The sequence below is a fragment of the Lepidochelys kempii genome, chromosome 3, assembly GCF_965140265.1.
Source record: "Lepidochelys kempii isolate rLepKem1 chromosome 3, rLepKem1.hap2, whole genome shotgun sequence".
Classification (NCBI taxonomy): Eukaryota; Metazoa; Chordata; order Testudines; family Cheloniidae; genus Lepidochelys; species Lepidochelys kempii.
The window spans coordinates 83186642-83203194 of record NC_133258.1 but is presented as its reverse complement, the minus strand read 5'-3'; the positions used below and the strand labels follow the sequence as shown (position 1 = coordinate 83203194).

Genomic DNA, 16553 nt, shown 5'->3' with positions numbered 1-16553 from the left:
CTTATTATCCAGCTCCTGCAAAATTCTCAAATTACTTACCCACCCCATTCAGCATTTGCAATATTGCAATCAACCCTGCCCAGATTTATGCTGGGACACAGAGAACTCTTCAATGCCTTGTCTTCACGGAGGGGCGGGAGGAGCAGGTTTGACCTAAGATACACAACTTCAGCTACGTGAATGGCACAGCTGAAGTCAGCGTATCTTAGGTCGACTTACTTGGCTGTGACGACGGAGGCAAGTCGACCGCTGCCGCTCCCCTGTTGACTCCGCTTCCACCTCTCGTGAGCTGGAGTTCCGGAGTCGACAGGGAGCGCGCTCGAAGATTGATTTATTGCGTCTAGATGAGATGCGATAGATCGATCACTACCTGCTGATCTGGCGGGTAGTGAAGACCCACCCTGAAGGGTTCTCAATTTGAGGTAAAATCCTACTAAAGACAAGGCATTGGCTTGTGTGAAAACTATACTCTACCTGCTAACTTTTGTCAAAAATACAAACTACACTGTCTTCACTAGAATTTTACCTAGAGTTACCTAACTTGAGTTAAGAGCACATCTTCATTTCCTCGTGAAGATGAGGCCCAAAGGGCTATTCATACATACAACAAGATACTTTCTAGGGATATGTCTACGCTGCAATGTAAGCCCAGAATTAGTGGAACTTGAGTTTGGTCCCTTGGTTTGTTGACCTACGGCTAGAGTGTCTACACTCATTTGTAACCCTAGGTTAGGCATTGTTGAACCCTGGAGCCCAGCATCTACACTGCATTATGCGAGCCCAATTCCAAAGACCCATATTTCACACTTTCTAGTGCCCTCCCAAAATGTGACTGCTCTAGGCCTTTGTTCATGGTGCAATGTGGGAAAACTTGATCGTTCAACAAACTTGTCTGTCTAAAGGACAAAGAAAGTTGGCCGTGGGACTGTGGGAAGCTTTTGGCAGACTCCCAGAACACAAGTTCAGTGTGGCTGTGTCTACATTGCAAAGCAACAGCACTTGAATCCCTGGTCCCAGCTTGACTCAAATTTGGAACCTTCATCCCCATGGGGTCCTGGGGCCCTACGTCCAAGTCCTGGGTTAGCATGATTTGTGCGAAGACGGAAGGGGAGTTAGGCTTGAACCTGAGTTCAAACCCTGGACTTATTCTGCAGTGGAGACATACCCTAGAGGTGACCCACTCTGGCAGATTTCCCTAGCAAGTACCACATCTTCTTGGGGAATGGCCATTGAACTCCCTGGGTAACAATGAGATTCTTCTGGGGAAACTAACCAGAAGTCCTTCATCTGCACAAAGAAGGCCGATCTCCGACACCTAATCTCCTAGAGTGTTCTGTGATGGCTGAAGTAATAATGTCCCTGTGTCTCACATATTTTTGTGCATATGCAAATCCAATCCCTGCTGTAAGGTTTGAGCTGTAAACACCAGAAGATAACTTTTGTCCTTTTTAAAAACAAATATTAAAATAAATTACTAACAATAAAAACAATTTCTCTCTCTTTAAAGGACAGGAAATGGCATCTTAAACAATAAAATCTAAATTTGGCCCACAGAGATTAACATGACAGTGGTACAAAATATTTTTTTTAAAAGGGAAAATAAATCCATGTTTGTAAGGCCATGGGTTAAGGTTACGTTTATGTCACGGAGGTCATGGAAGTCATGGAATCCGTAACTTCCAGAGACCTCCATGATACTATTGACTTCAATGGGTGCAGGACCAGAGCTCAAGAGATTGGGGGGGTGATGATCGAAACAGTGTTGCATACATACCTGAATATCCTGACAATATTGGTACATATATCCCTATCATTTATACGCTGCTCCAGCACCACCCAGAGCTCTGAAACTGCACCGCTACTTAGGAGCTGGCATCTTGAAAGAGGTAAGTCAACCAAGTTTCGCAAAGTAGCTGTCACCTGTAGAAAGAATATGTAATTGTCTATTATGAATTCCATGTGCTTCTGAAAATTTAATAAGTTCAGATGTCACCGAAACCATCTTGGGAATTGGTAACAATAAAGCGGTTAGGACTTCTAGAAGCATGTATGGAGTAAGCATCTCTAGTTTTGGATGTGTATGACTTGTATTTAAATTATATAGATTAAAATAAATGTTTAATAAAAGAAGATCAATATTTGTCTTGTGCCGCTCATGCAACTTTCTTCTTTTAAAGGCCAGATTATCCTTCATTGTGGGTGCAAGGGGGGCCGGGGGGAGACATGCCACTAACCCCTCCTGCATAATTTAGTAGTGCTGGTTAGTCTCAGAAGGGAGTGCATGCCACACAGTGCTGTACAGCAGTGGTCATTTATTTTTCACACTGGAGGGTTCTCAGGGGCTTTGTACAATGCTTCTCAGAGCTCCCAGCGGAGTGATGAGGCTCAGCACTCCCCCACACTTGAGTTTGTGCCCCACACAAGCATGTTCATATAAAGAACAACAGACCCCTTAATGTTTAACCCCATTTTAAGTCAGGTACTTAGCATTATTAGCTTGTGGTATTTTCTGCATTATTTAATAATCAACATTCTTAATGCCATTTTATCATGATTTTTACAATCTCTTGGCCAAATCTTGCTTGCCTAACTCACTGTACATACCAAAATAATTTCATACTCCAATAAAATGCAGTCAATTTGCATGAAATGCAGCAATCACTTAAGGAATACACACCAAGACTACATGACAGGTTATGACAGGAAGTGGGATTTTAGATAGGCAACACACGATTACTTAGACTGTAATTTAGCCTTATTGTATACGTTTTCCTTGGAAGTCCCCCTTATAAAGTAGAGAACTTGTCTACTCTGGCTTAAAAATGAGATAAGTGAGGGTATGTCTTCACTACCCGCTGGATCGGCGGGCAGCGATCGATCCCCGAGTGCTCTCTCGTCGACTCCTGTAATCCAGCGCCGCGAGAGGCGCAGGCAGAGTTGACGGGGGAGCGGCAGCAGTCGACTCACTGCGGTGAAGACACCACGGTAAGTCAATCCAAGTATGTCGACTTCAGCTACGTTATTCATGTAGCTGAAGTTGCGTAACTTAGCTCAATCCCTCCCCCGCCCCCAGTGGAGACCAGGGCTGAGAAAAAAAAACAGTCCAAGGAGGTACTGCAACAAATAACATTCCCACTAAAAAAAGGTTTTAAAAATTTGCATGCACACACACTGATACAAATGATTTTAAGCTTGAGCCAAAGATGCCTATTTAATACATATGTAGAATACTTATGGATACTTAACATATTTATTAGACACAGAATTTATGATGATTTGTGGAAATCCACATCTGGATCTTCTGAAGACGTCCTATTTGATCAAGAGCAAATTAATATAGCCCCCCACTCAATACATAATTATATTTTGGTAGCAACTGCATGTAACAGTTTTAGCAGCAAATTAAAATGGTGAAGAGTAAATTTAAAAAAAAAAAATCTGTTTTTAAAGAGTTAACATGTAACAGGCAGGACACAATCTGCATCCAAAAGCACAAAAGCCAAACACAGTCTGGGTCTTCAGTTTATGGAGAAGCCAAAATATTTTCAGGTGAAACAAATCTATTTTGAAGAGCTTAGCTCATAAACTACTACACACAGATTCTAGTAATGAAAATGGGGTGAACTGGTTATTGCATATTTTAAGGATCTTTGTTGGATTCTCCTCTGAGATAAGAGTATTAAAATACTAGAGTCATACAGGCAACTATGCATAATTGTTAGTTTGAATAGAGATGTCTTGAAAATTTCAAATTCAGGTCATTAATACTAAAGCAAATACAGGAAGAAATCCTCAGATTTTCCTAATTCTCAAATGAGTTTTTAAAGTTGCATATAGGCTAAAAAGACATAAAGACTATCTATTTAACATGGTTTCAGTCAGCAAATCTCTAGACACATAATACCTTCTCATTAAACGGAACTGTCTGTTCAGCAATATGAACTATACACTTTATTTTTCCATAAAGATCAACAGAAAACAGGATAAGCAGTTGTCTGAGCAGCTTCTACCTACTGTATTGTTTTAAACAAACATTTTATTGTCACATCAAATCAAATGGGATTTTATGCTGCTACAAAAGAGAAAATAAAAGCTATAAACCTTCATAAAACACACAACTCTTGCACTCCACAGTGTGTACTCTTCAGTGAATCTTATTGTTTAAAGAAAAAAGAAAAGGAAAAACTTTTAATGTATACATGCTAATGCCATGTATAGAGTCAGTTTTAGAAAAGAACTAACCTCTGGGAAAACACATTTATACAGAATTTAAAAATTCTTAATAAAGCACTACATATATAGTGGTAGTACATAGCAGTATTGGTGAACAGTAATGTAATTGTGTAGAAAAGGTTTCAACTTCAACCTTGTCACAGATTTACTAGTTGAATGTGAGCTTGGGCAAGTCACTTAATGTCTCTATGTCTCAATTTCCCTATCTGTAAAATTAAGTTTAATAATACTTCCTTGCCTCCTTGGGGGACTTAATAATAAAATGAATAATAAATTATATTCATAATTATTATTATAACAAACACCTAATAGATCAAATTTGGATCAAACTTACTATTTGCATACTACCGTAAAGCCAAAATCTGCTCTCATTTACAGTGGGGTATAACAGTTTTGTCTCTAAGAGAGTTGCCCTGGATTTACCCCAGTAACATAACAGAGTTTGGCACTGCCTACATATACTCGTAGCAGCCAATTCAAATGGAAAAATTATAAAAAAATGTTATTCCTCTAAAGTTATTATAGTCTTAACATTTATCCTAGATTTTGGAACAATTCTTCCACATTTCTAATGCTATTTTCCCCTCAGTGTTACTAATTCCTGGTTTTAGTTATGACCATAGAAACAATAAGATAATTGCTTTTGTTTCTGCTACTGAATGTGTGAAATTTATTCAAATAGTAGCGAGTTCAATACAAAGAACTGTATTCAGATTTTACACTGTGCTCTGGACATTTTAAGAAATACAAAAGTGCTTATCACATCTCTTGATTTGCTCCTTACAAATGTTTGGAAGTTCATCACTGTTCTTTGCTTTTATTACTCCTGTTCTTTCTCCAGATTGTGAGCAGAGATCGCTAAACATCTTATACAAATTATACATCTTATACAAGTTTCTTGGCCGAATCATCTGCCATTCTGTGGCCTCAGGTAGAGTAAGAATAGATTAGCTGGGTCAGAAGTGTGTCTTAAGTCACAGACCTCTGCTATAACCACTACATAAAGTTCCCGAAGCACAAGTAAATATTATGGTTACAGACATTTTTAAAATTATATTTTGAGCTTCTGTCAAATGACCATTGCATAACAAAGCTAATTTCTTCAAAGACTAAAAACTTGTTTGTATGCTAAAAAGAAAAAAAAAATCCTGTAGCCTATGAAGACTATTTATATAACAACATCATTTGATGACATACTATAACACAGTCAATGCAAGAGAATCTGGCTTCATAAATTCACACATTTAAGTTACCAGCTAACAAAGTGCAGTCACGAACCACACTGATCATTGTGGGTAATTTGATGCATCTCCCTTCTATTGCCTGTAGTTCACTGTGGACTTCACCAGATTCTGTACTTCTGAAAGGATTTCTGACTGTATCTACAACTTCTGTATCTATCATTGAATACTTGGTTTTTCGCTATATCCATTGGTGCAAACACTTAATGTCATTTATTATTCTCTGGATGTGTATCATAGAAAAACGCTTCTGTATTGTCTATGTCTGAAAACATGGAAATATTATGGACAATATTTCTCTATGATGACTGAGTAATTCATTCTAACTCAGAATCAGAAATCACATATTTTAATGCATCAAAAACAGTGATGTAAGCAAATCATGTAGGGAATGCTAATAGCAGAAAAAATTACATTTCTAAGGGTAAAAAAAATAAAGTAGCTTTACCATTCCAAAATATTCAGAGGCTTGCTCTACCTCCCGTCTCCCAAAAAAAAAAAAAAAAACGAACAAAAAATGCCAGTTGAAGTCACTGGATGGTTCTGGGAACTGGTACATCATTCTTTACATCCTCACCTTTTGCAATTTCTCTCCGAATCTAGGCCATCCTTTCATACCCAAAAATGGTTATCCAAGATCACACATTCTGACTCCCAGCCTCCTACCAAACTGCCTCTTAGGACGGTATAGGAATTAGGGGGAGATGGCTGGAAGATGTCCAGGTAATCTCCGTGCCAGAATTTAGCATTGAGAGGAAAGAAAATGAAGTAAGAGTGGATACAGCCATGGGTAGGAGGAAGGGCAGTGTAGATACAAGTCTAATAGGTTATACTGGTAGTAAAATGACCGTGCCTAATAGGGTACAGAATGTGAGTGAAGCCAAACAGCAAAAATTAAGATGTTTGTACACTAATGCGAGGAGCCTAGGTAACAAAATGGAGGAACTAGAGCTACTGGTGCAGGAAGTGAAACCAGATATTATAGAGATAACAGAGACATGGTGGAATAGTCGTCATGACTGGACTACAGGGATTGAAGGGGATGTGCTGTTTAGGAAAGACCGAAATAAAGGTAAAGGTGGTGGAGTAGCACTGTATATCAATGATGAGGTAGAATGTAAAGAAATAAAAGCGATTAAATGGATATGACTGAGTCCATCTGGGCAAAAAGTAAATTGGGGAAGAAAACTATTAGAGCCTCCCCTGGGATAGTGCTTGGGGTGTGCTATAGACCGCTGGGATCTGATATGGATAGACCCCTTTTTAATGTTTTTAATAAAGTAAATACTAATGGAAACTGTGTGATCATGGGAGACTTTAACGTCCCAGATATAGACTGGAGGACGAGTGCTAGTAATAATAATAGGGCTCAGATTTTCCTAGATGCGATAGCTGATGGATTCCTTCAGCAAGTAGTTGCTGAACCGACTAGACTGGATGCCATTTTAGATTTGGTTTTGGTGAGTAGTGAGGACCTCATAGAAGAAATGGTTGTAGGGGATAATCTTGGCTCAAGTGATCATGAGCTAATTCAGTTCAAACTGAAAGGAAGGATTAATAAAAATAAATCTGCAGCTAGGGTTTTTGATTTCAAAAGGGCTGACTTTCAAAAATTAAGGAAATTAGTTAGGGAAGTGGATTGGACTGAAGAATTTATGGATGTAAAGGTAGAGGAGGCCTGGGATTATTTTAAATCAAAGCTGCAGAAGCTATCGGAAGCCTGCATCCCAAGTAAGGAGAAAAAAATCATAGGCAGGAGTTGTAGACCAAGCTGGATGAGCAAGCATCTCAGAGAGGTGATTAAGAAAAAGCAGAAAGCATATAAGGAGTTGTCATAAATATAAAGGGAAGGGTAAACCCCTTTAAAATCCCTCCTGGCCAGAGGAAAACTCCTCTCACCTGTAAAGGGTTAAGAAGCTAAAGGTAACCTCGCTGGCACCTGACCAAAATGACCAACGAGGAGACAAGATACTTTCAAAAGCTGGGAGGAGGGAGAGAAACAAAGGGTCTCTGTCGGTCTATATGCTGCTTTTGTTGGGGATAGACCAGGAACGGAGTCTTAGAACTTTTAGTAAGTAATCTAGCTAGGTATGTGTTAGATTATGATTTCTTTAAATGGCTGAGAAAAGAATTGTGCTGAATAGAATAACTATTTCTGTCTGTGTATCTTTTTTGTAACTTAAGGTTTTGCCTAGAGGGATTCTCTATGTTTTGAATCTAATTACCCTGTAAGGTATCTACCATCCTGATTTTACAGAGGGGATTTCTTTACTTCTATTTACTCCTATTTCTATTAAAAGTCTTCTTGTAAGAAAACCGAATGCTTTTTCATTGTTCTCAGATCCAAGGGTTTGGGTCTGTAATCACCTATGCAAATTGGTGAGGTTTTTTATCCAACATTTCCCAGCAAAGGGGGGGTGCAAGTGTTGAGAGGATTATTCATTGTTCTTAAGATCCAAGGGTCTGGGTCTGTAGTCACCTAGGCAAATTGGTGCGGCTTTTTACCAAACCTTGTCCAGGAAGTGGGGTGCAAGGTTTTGGGAAGTATTTTGTGGGGAAAGACGTTTCCAAACAGCTCTTCCCCAGTAACCAGTATTTGTTTGGTGGTGGTAGCGGCCAATCCAAGGATAACGGGTGTAATATTTTGTACCTTGGGGAACTTTTTGACCTAAGCTGGTAAAGATAAACTTAGGAAGTTTTCATGCAGGTCCCCACATCTGTACCCTAGCGTTCAGAGTGGGGGAGGAACCTTGACAGGAGTGAAAGAAGGGAGGGATCAGCAAGAAAAGCTACCTTATTGAGGTCAGAACATGTAGGGATAAAGTGAGACAGGCTAAAAGTCAAGTAGAGTTGGACCTTGCAAAGGGAATTAAAACCAATAGTAAAAGGTTCTATAGTCATATAAATAAGAAGAAAACAAAGAAAGAAGAAGTGGGACCGCTAAACACTGAGGATGGAGTGGAGGTCAAGGATAATCTAGGCATGGCCCAATATCTAAACAAATACTTTGCCTCAGTCTTTAATAAGACTAAAGAGGATCTTAGGAATAATGGTAGCATGACAAATGGGAATGAGAATATGGAGGTAGACATCACCATATTTGAGGTAGAAGCGAAACTCAAACAGCTTAATGGGACTAAATCGGGGGGCCCAGATAATCTTCATCCAAGAATATTAAAGGAATTGGCACAAGAAATTGCAAGCCCATTAGCAAGAATTTTTAATGAATCTGTAAACTCAGGGGTTGTACCGTATGACTGGAGAACTGCTAACTTAGTTCCTATTTTTAAGAAAGGGAAAAAAAGTGATCCGGGTAATTATAGGCCTGTTAGTTTGACATCTGTAGTATGCAAGGTGTTGGAAAAAATTTTGAAGGAGAAGGTAGTTAAGGACATTGAAGTCAATGGTAAATGGGACAAAATACAACATGGTTTTACAAAAGGTAGATCGTGCCAAACCAACCCGATCTCTTTCTTTGAGAAAGTAACAGATTTTTTAGACAAAGGAAACGCAGTGGATCTAATTTACCTAGATTTTAGTAAGGCATTTGATACCGTGCCACATGGGGAATTATTAGTTAAATTGGATAAGATGGGGATCAATAGGAAAATTGAAAGGTGGATAAGGAATTGGTTAAAGGGGAGACTACAACGGGTCCTACTGAAAGGTGAACTGTCAGGCTGGAGGGAGGTTACCAGTGGAGTTCCTCAAGGATCAGTTTTGGGACCAATCTTATTTAATCTTTTTATTACTGACCTTGGCACAAAAAGTGGGAGTGTGCTAATAAAGTTTGCGGATGATACAAAGCTGGGAGGTATTATTGCCAATTTAGAGAAGGACAGGGATACCCTACAGGAGGATCTGGATGACCTTGTAAACTGGAGTAATAGTAATAGGATGAAATTTAATGGTGAGACGTGTAAGGTCATGCATTTAGGGATTAATAACAAGAATTTGAGTTATAAGCTGGGGACGCATCAATTAGAAGTAACGGAGGAGGAAAAGGACCTTGGAGTATTGGTTGATCATAGGATAACTATGAGCCGCCAATGTGATATGGCTGTGAAAAAAGCTAATGCGGTCTTGGGATGCATCAGGAGAGGTATTTCCAGTAAGGATAAGGAGGTTTTAGTACCGTTATACAAGGCACTGGTGAGACCTCACCTGGAATACTGTGTGCAGTTCTGGTCTCCCATGTTTAAGAAGGATGACTCAAACTGGAACAGGTACAGAGAAGGGCTACTAGGATGATCTGAGGAATGGAAAACTTGTCTTATGAAAGGAGACTCAGGGAACTTGGCTTGTTTAGCCTAACTAAAAGACGGCTGAGGGGAGATATGATTGCTCTCTATAAGTATATCAGAGGGATAAATACCAGAGAGGGAGAGGAATTATTTAAGCTCAGTACCAATGTGGACACAAGAACAGATGGATATAAACTGGCCACTAGGAAATTTAGACTAGAAATTAGACTGGCTGTTTCTGTTGTTAATAAAGGCACTTGAGAAAAAATGTTCCAGCGTCACTGTGCGGTAGATTCATTGTGAAACAGTGGTGCTGGAACATTTTTAATAGTGGGGGTAAGTGAAAGCCAGCCCCCTCCTATTCTCCACGCCCCACTCCCCAGAGCTGGGGCTGGGAGCAGAACCATGTCTCCAGAAGCAGGGGGATAGAGACAAGGTTAAGGGGTGGAGGCTGGGGCCACAGCTGGGCAGGCAGGAGCTGGGAGCGCAGAGTTAGGTGTTTAATTGCAATGATTCTTACTCACATCTACAGTATTAACTGCTTACTGTGTTTGGGGTGGGAAAACCAGGACATATTGGTAGGACCTTTGGAGTATTTTCACCTTCCAAAAGAAGATTAACCAGAGATCATAGGATCAATTTCCTGCCATTACAAGATGAAGACTCTGGTCATTTGTACTTGTTAGTTTCTCTAAAAACCCTGTAAGATAGGAGCCCTTAAATTTCACCAGTAAGTAATATATCTGAATTGACAATATATAGACTATAACATATAATGGGTCCAGAAGTCAGCAGAAGAGCCCCAGGTTTGGGGCGGCAGCCCAGCAGGGTCCCAGGCGTGGGGTTGGCAGGTGGGCGTAATGGGATGGCAGGAGCCAGGACCCCAGGAACGCGAGGCAGCAGCAGAGTTTAATCCTTAACTGAAACCGATAAGCATCAAGCTTATTGGTTAACCAGTTAAACTTTTACATTCTAGATCTAACCCCTGGTGTAGATGCAGCTAAGTCAACAGAAGAAGGTTTTCATTGACCTAGCTACCATGGCTTAGGGAGTTGGAGTTCCTACAGCGACGGACAAAATCTTTCATCACTGAAGTTTGCCTCTACAATATGGCTCACAGTGGAACAGATATATCGTTGTAGCTATACCACTATAGAGCCCGTAGCACAGACCTGGGGTGTCCACACAGGGGTTTCATGCAGTTTAACTAATTCACTTTAAATTCACACCTTTAGATTAATTTTCCTGAGTGTCCCTGTGTAGACAAGCCATTAGTCTAAACCAGCAGTTCTCAAACTGGGGTCCACAGACACCCAGTACTCCAGGGGGTCTGCAAGTCATGTCTGGGGCCACTGGCCCCGCTCATCAACTCCTCCCACTCCCTTCCAGTGCCTCCTGCACATCGCAGAACAGCTGTTCAGCAGCATGCAGGAGACGCTGGGAGGGAGGGCGAGGAATGGGGATGAGATGTGCTCAGGAGAGGGGGTGGAAAGAGGCGGGTAAGAGGAGGGGCAGGGGTGGAGCAGAGACAGGAAAAGGTGGGGCAGGGGTGGGGTTTTGGGGGAAGGGGTGAAGTGGGGGCAGGGCCTGGGGCTGAGCAGGCATTGAGCACCCCTGTGGAAAATTAGAAGCCAGCTTGGGGGTCTGCAAAAATTTTAAATCAAAATGGGGGTTCTTGGGTTGCTAAAGTTTGAGAACCACTGGTCTAAACTATTTAATTCAGGGTTAAATTTAGTAGCCACACTGATTTTTTTAAATTAAAATTGCCAAGCTGTTCACTGTTCAGATACAGACTATGTGCATTAGTCCATAAATCTATACTATCTATCCATGTGTATGGTTCCACTGAAATATATAGCTTTTATTGTTACATATTACTGATCATACCATACATATTTTTGACTATGTCGTCAGTCTTGTCATACACTTGCAGCAAGTGTGAAAGCAACTGTTCGTTAAATATGTAGAAAATAGTCTACAACTTAATATAATAAGTTGTTCATAAGTGTATCATTTCACTTAACAATAGGGACTCTGACAACGTATGTTTCCAGAGCTAATACAGTTTACCCTTTTCTGAACAAAATGTTATTTCCTAGAAAGAAATACAAGCAGCCAAAACATGGACAACTCCTCAACAACAATGTATGCACGGTGAAAGGGAAGGAAATAATTATGCAAAAAACAGATCAAGCTATGAACACATATTTTATCTGCTATATCTACTAGACTGAGGTTGGAGTACTCTTATCCCTCTACAGCAAAGAGCCTGTTGTGATGGTCATCGATAGCCATTGGAACATGATAGATCCCTGCCTTCCCAACACACCATTTGTCAGTTGATGGATCGGATATTATAAGTATCTTTTGTCTCCTTAAAACACATTGCTTCTTTAGAGTATACAAACATTAACCTGCCAAGCAAAGTTGTGGTATTATATTCTCCTCCTCCCCTTTTTTTTTTTTTTTTTTTTTTTAAATGCACTGTTTTGTGGTAATAGCTTCTTCTACTCTCCTGGGCCATTATGGGGCTGATTTGTATTACCTGTCTATTCTGGTTGTAAGCAACATGGGGCAGGGATCATTGTCTTCCTCTAGTTTTGGTATTACATCCAGCACACTAAGAGCACTCAAAGAGCAATTATAAAAACGTTTTTTAAAAAATACTCCACAAACCTAAATTCTGGCCATGAACAACTTCATGACAATGCCATTTTTCAATAAAGTCTACAAATACTTAGGGCCAACTTTCTCTTATGTAAACAGGCACAACTTAGCTGCTTTAATTTAATTTGGTCATTGGAGTTTGTATTTATATCTTTGAAATAAAAATAGATGCTAACCTGTACTAATAGGTGGCCCAAGTTGGAGAAACGTGTGTCATTTTCTTTAATATTATTAATCTGCTTCATGAACTGAACCAGTATTTCAACAGCTCCTTTGTTAACCAGTTCATTAAGGAGTATTGCATTTCCAGAAATGAATTTTATTGCTCCCAAGCAATACAGAAAAGCCTCACTGTTTGTTTGTAGATCCTCAAATCTCAGGATCTCCAACAAAGAATCTAAAAAAGAATATTAGTGTTTAGAAAGACTGACATTTATATTTGAACTACTTTAGTTTTAAAAAGATTAACTGCAAAAGAAAATTGGGGTTTACAGTGTTTATCATACTTTTCTCATCAATGGATTGGACAAACCAAGTATTTGGATAGAAACCAGGGGTAATTATTGAAGTATAAGACGTGTATACAAGCTTTGTAGGCACCGTGGTCATCATTAAAATCCTTGGTCAAGGTCTGAAAAACAATTATTGGTTTTATGTGCCTCAATTCTTGAATGCTCAACTTGAGACACCTTTAAAAAGGCCTGATTTTCAGAGAGCACATGTTCAGAACTTTCTGAAAATCAGGCCTCTTTAAGATGGCCACCCAAAAACTGAGGCACCGAAAAATCAATGACATTTTACTGCAGTGCTCCCTGTATACCAGCATTATCAGTAATGTCAGCATAGGCCTAAGCTTAAATGTGCTAGCTAACTGCTGGTCCAGACAATAGGAGGAGTAAATGTGCCCAAAATATCATTTTCATCTGGCATTATTTCCTCCCTATCGCCCAAACAAAACTAAGTAATCAGAATTTTGAAGATATTTCTTACTTGATAATTAAACAAATGTGAGGTTAGTTTTTGAACCTTTAATCTCTAGATAACTGGATCAGTTAAAAAGAAACTAACTAATTTCTGTTTCCAGTCATTTTCAGCATTTTCGTGGACTGAAAAAAAGTCAGCTGTTTGTTTTAATAATTCCTGTTGATGTTCTGTATCCCAGTAAAACATTTAATAAACAAATAAATCACTGAAACAATAGGGAAAAAAACTTTCCAAAGCATTCTTATGTCTTATATCACCCATTCCTCCATCCACAAATCAATCCCAAATTATAAACCCTTTCCAGCAAAAAAAACCCCAAAAAAACAAAAAAACAACCACCCCACAAAACCCACATTTTTTAACTAAGTAATGAAGAAAGCCATGGGAAGATGGGACCAAAAGCTAAACAATGATGCTTACACACAGATATGCTTTATCTGTCTATTCTTACTGAATTAAGTTTTAAGTATTTTAGGAGTTCATTGTATTAAAAATGCAAATGCTTATGTACTATTGAAGGACTGTATGTATTTCCATGAGGAAGGGGGATCACAGCCCTCCAGGAACTAAGAAGAGTGAAAGGTGGGAAAGAGAAGAGGGGGAAGGAAAATTCACTCACAGTATAACACTTCCAAAGAGCTACCATCACCACATATACTGATTCAAACTGGATTTTCCAGGGAACAACAGACAAGGAAAGGATTTTTGGTTCAATAGCCTCACTGACTCAGGGCCTTCTTTCTAATTCTGCAATCTGGCAGAACCTCTGGTCTGGCAGGGCCCAATCCTAAGGAAAGCATTGGAAGGTCTTTGGCCCACTGATGCCCCATCAGACTTGGGTTCTTGGGAGGCTGTGATGAACTTGTACCCATAGGAAAAAAACACCTTGTGCAGGCTTTTAAGGACCATCACCAAACAGAGCCCTTTTTGGAGTGAGGGGGTGATCTCTGGTATGCTTATTGTTTTAATATGTTTTCTCTGTAATGCTTGTAATTAAAGTGCTTGCTTAGAAAGAACTGGGTGATAACTTATAAAACTGTTGGCAAGGAGAGAAGTGAAGCAGGCCTGCTTCGGCAGACAGTCTTTGCTGGGGACACCATAGTACAGTCAGGGAACTGTTCAGCCTGGAAATAACCCAGTCAGAAAGGGAGGAGACACGGCTGGGGAGCCTGGAAACCAAGCCCCGATCTAAACTGGGGGTGGAATGAGGGAGGGGGAAAATCAGTCTAAGTTACGCAACTTCAGCTATGTGAATAATGTAGCTGAAGTCAACGTACTTGGATCGATTTACTGTGATGTCTTCACCGCGGTGAGTCGACTGCTGCCGCTCCCTCGTCAACTCTGCCTGAGTCTCTCGCGGTGCTGGAGTACAGGAGTCAACAGGAGAGCGCTCAGGTCGATCGCATCTAGAGTAGACATGATAAATCGATCCCTGCTGGATCGATTGCTCCCTGCCGATCCGGGGGGTAGTGAAGACATACCCCTAGAGTGCATGTCCTTGCTGGATGACGGGGGGGAATATAGGTGCAACTGCCCTGTACTGAGATACCTTGTGTCTGAACTCTACTGAGTTCCTTGTGGAGTTTTCCTTCCCCGGACCCATCTCCCATAGGTCTTACAACTGGAAGGGATGATCTGGCCAATCCTGCAAACACACACGCTTAACTTTAAGGAGGTGAACAGTCCCATTTACTTCAATGGGAATACTCATTCGTTAAGTTAAGCATGTTTCTGAAGTGTTTGCAGGGCCTAAGTTAAGAAGATACGTAAAAGTTTTACTGAAAACAACAAATTTAAAACAGGATTGCACATCACTCCCATGCTTTTCCATAATGTTCACATTTTTAGAGTGGGGAATACAGTTACAGCAAAAGTCAGCTGTCATAAATTTTCCAAAACATTTGAAGGACAAGCATTTTTACTACTGTATTTCAACATTTATTTTAGTATATATAAAAATGAATACATACCCAATAGACCATCATTTTGAATGAGCGAATCATTTTTCTCATTTCTACTAATTTTAAACACAAGCTTGCAGACATTGAGCAGATTCTTTCCACTTACTTTGAGCTGCAGAGAGACAGAAAGAAGAGAAACAAAAATCACATGTATATTTTGGGGTAAAAGAAAACATTATAATATTTTAGAAGTTAAGTACACCAGAGTAATCTAGTCAGTATGTGGACTTTCTAAAGTTCCTATAGAAGGCATTGACAACTAATCAGACTGGGCCTGATTTGGGACCAAAGTGAATGGGGGTTTACAACTGACTTCCATAGGACAGAATGAGGTTCAGCATTCAAAGGTTCTAACACCTCAATATTTAAAACAATTTAAGAAAATTTAAACTAGACTACTCTTTAAAAAAAATACAACACATGCTACTTGGGATCAGTTTTTAAAAGATTTTTATCTGACGAATTTGCAGGGTTTTTTGTTTTAATTATTCCTATAGCACAGAAAAATAATCCCTGTCTCTCTTTGTTTGAGCAGGATCCACCGTTTATGCAAAATACAGTGGCTACACAAGAATATGAGATCTGTATATTAAACTCTATGCTAGAAAATAAAATATGATATGAAACAATGTATTTCACCATGAAAGATGCCCTCAAACTTCAGGGACTATCTTAACCAGTTAAGTTCAAGAGGAGAGAGACTTGACAGGAGAAGATGATCAAAGGAAAGAATGTAGGACTGTAAAAGGGGAACTGAAAGTTGTAAAGATACAATGACAACCTTTCCATGATTTTTTATGTTCTAATGGAATTGCATTCCCTCTTCTTTTCAAAAACGGAAAAAGATTTCATGGTAAAGTGTCTTTGTGGCCCTTGGCATCCCTGTATTCACACCCTACACACAACTGCAATGATGTTTGTACAAATGCCTTGCAATGTATCCTTTGAAAACAAATACAATGGTCAATATCATTGCAAAATATAAATGTAATAATGCTTATGTGAAATTATGGATACTCATTAATATCATGCTTTAAAGTCTGTGACTAAAAGATATTTAAACCAGGCATATCATGGGGAGTTGATAAACAGGTTTTCTCCAGACAAAGGAAAGAGGTGGACACCTCAAACCAGGTGCGGCCCATATTCAATGGGCTATTCATTTGTATCAGAGACTATAGCAGGAAGAAATAATTTGCATAGTAGCAAACCACCAGCAAAGA

At 39.6% G+C, this 16553-nt stretch overlaps 1 protein-coding gene across 9 annotated transcripts in view; it reads right to left on the bottom strand.

Annotated features, from left to right (window-relative positions):
- Positions 1–16553, bottom strand: part of ARMC2 (armadillo repeat containing 2) — a 135694-nt gene that overhangs the window by 46415 nt on the left and 72726 nt on the right. For all 9 annotated transcript variants that reach the window (XM_073336949.1, XM_073336955.1, XM_073336952.1 and 6 more), the window contains 3 exons: positions 15340–15442; positions 12562–12782; positions 1775–1920 (listed from right to left, as the gene is read on the bottom strand). In XM_073336949.1, coding sequence (XP_073193050.1) covers positions 1775–1920; positions 12562–12782; positions 15340–15442 — 470 coding nt within the window. The remainder of the gene's footprint in view (positions 1–1774; positions 1921–12561; positions 12783–15339; positions 15443–16553) is intronic.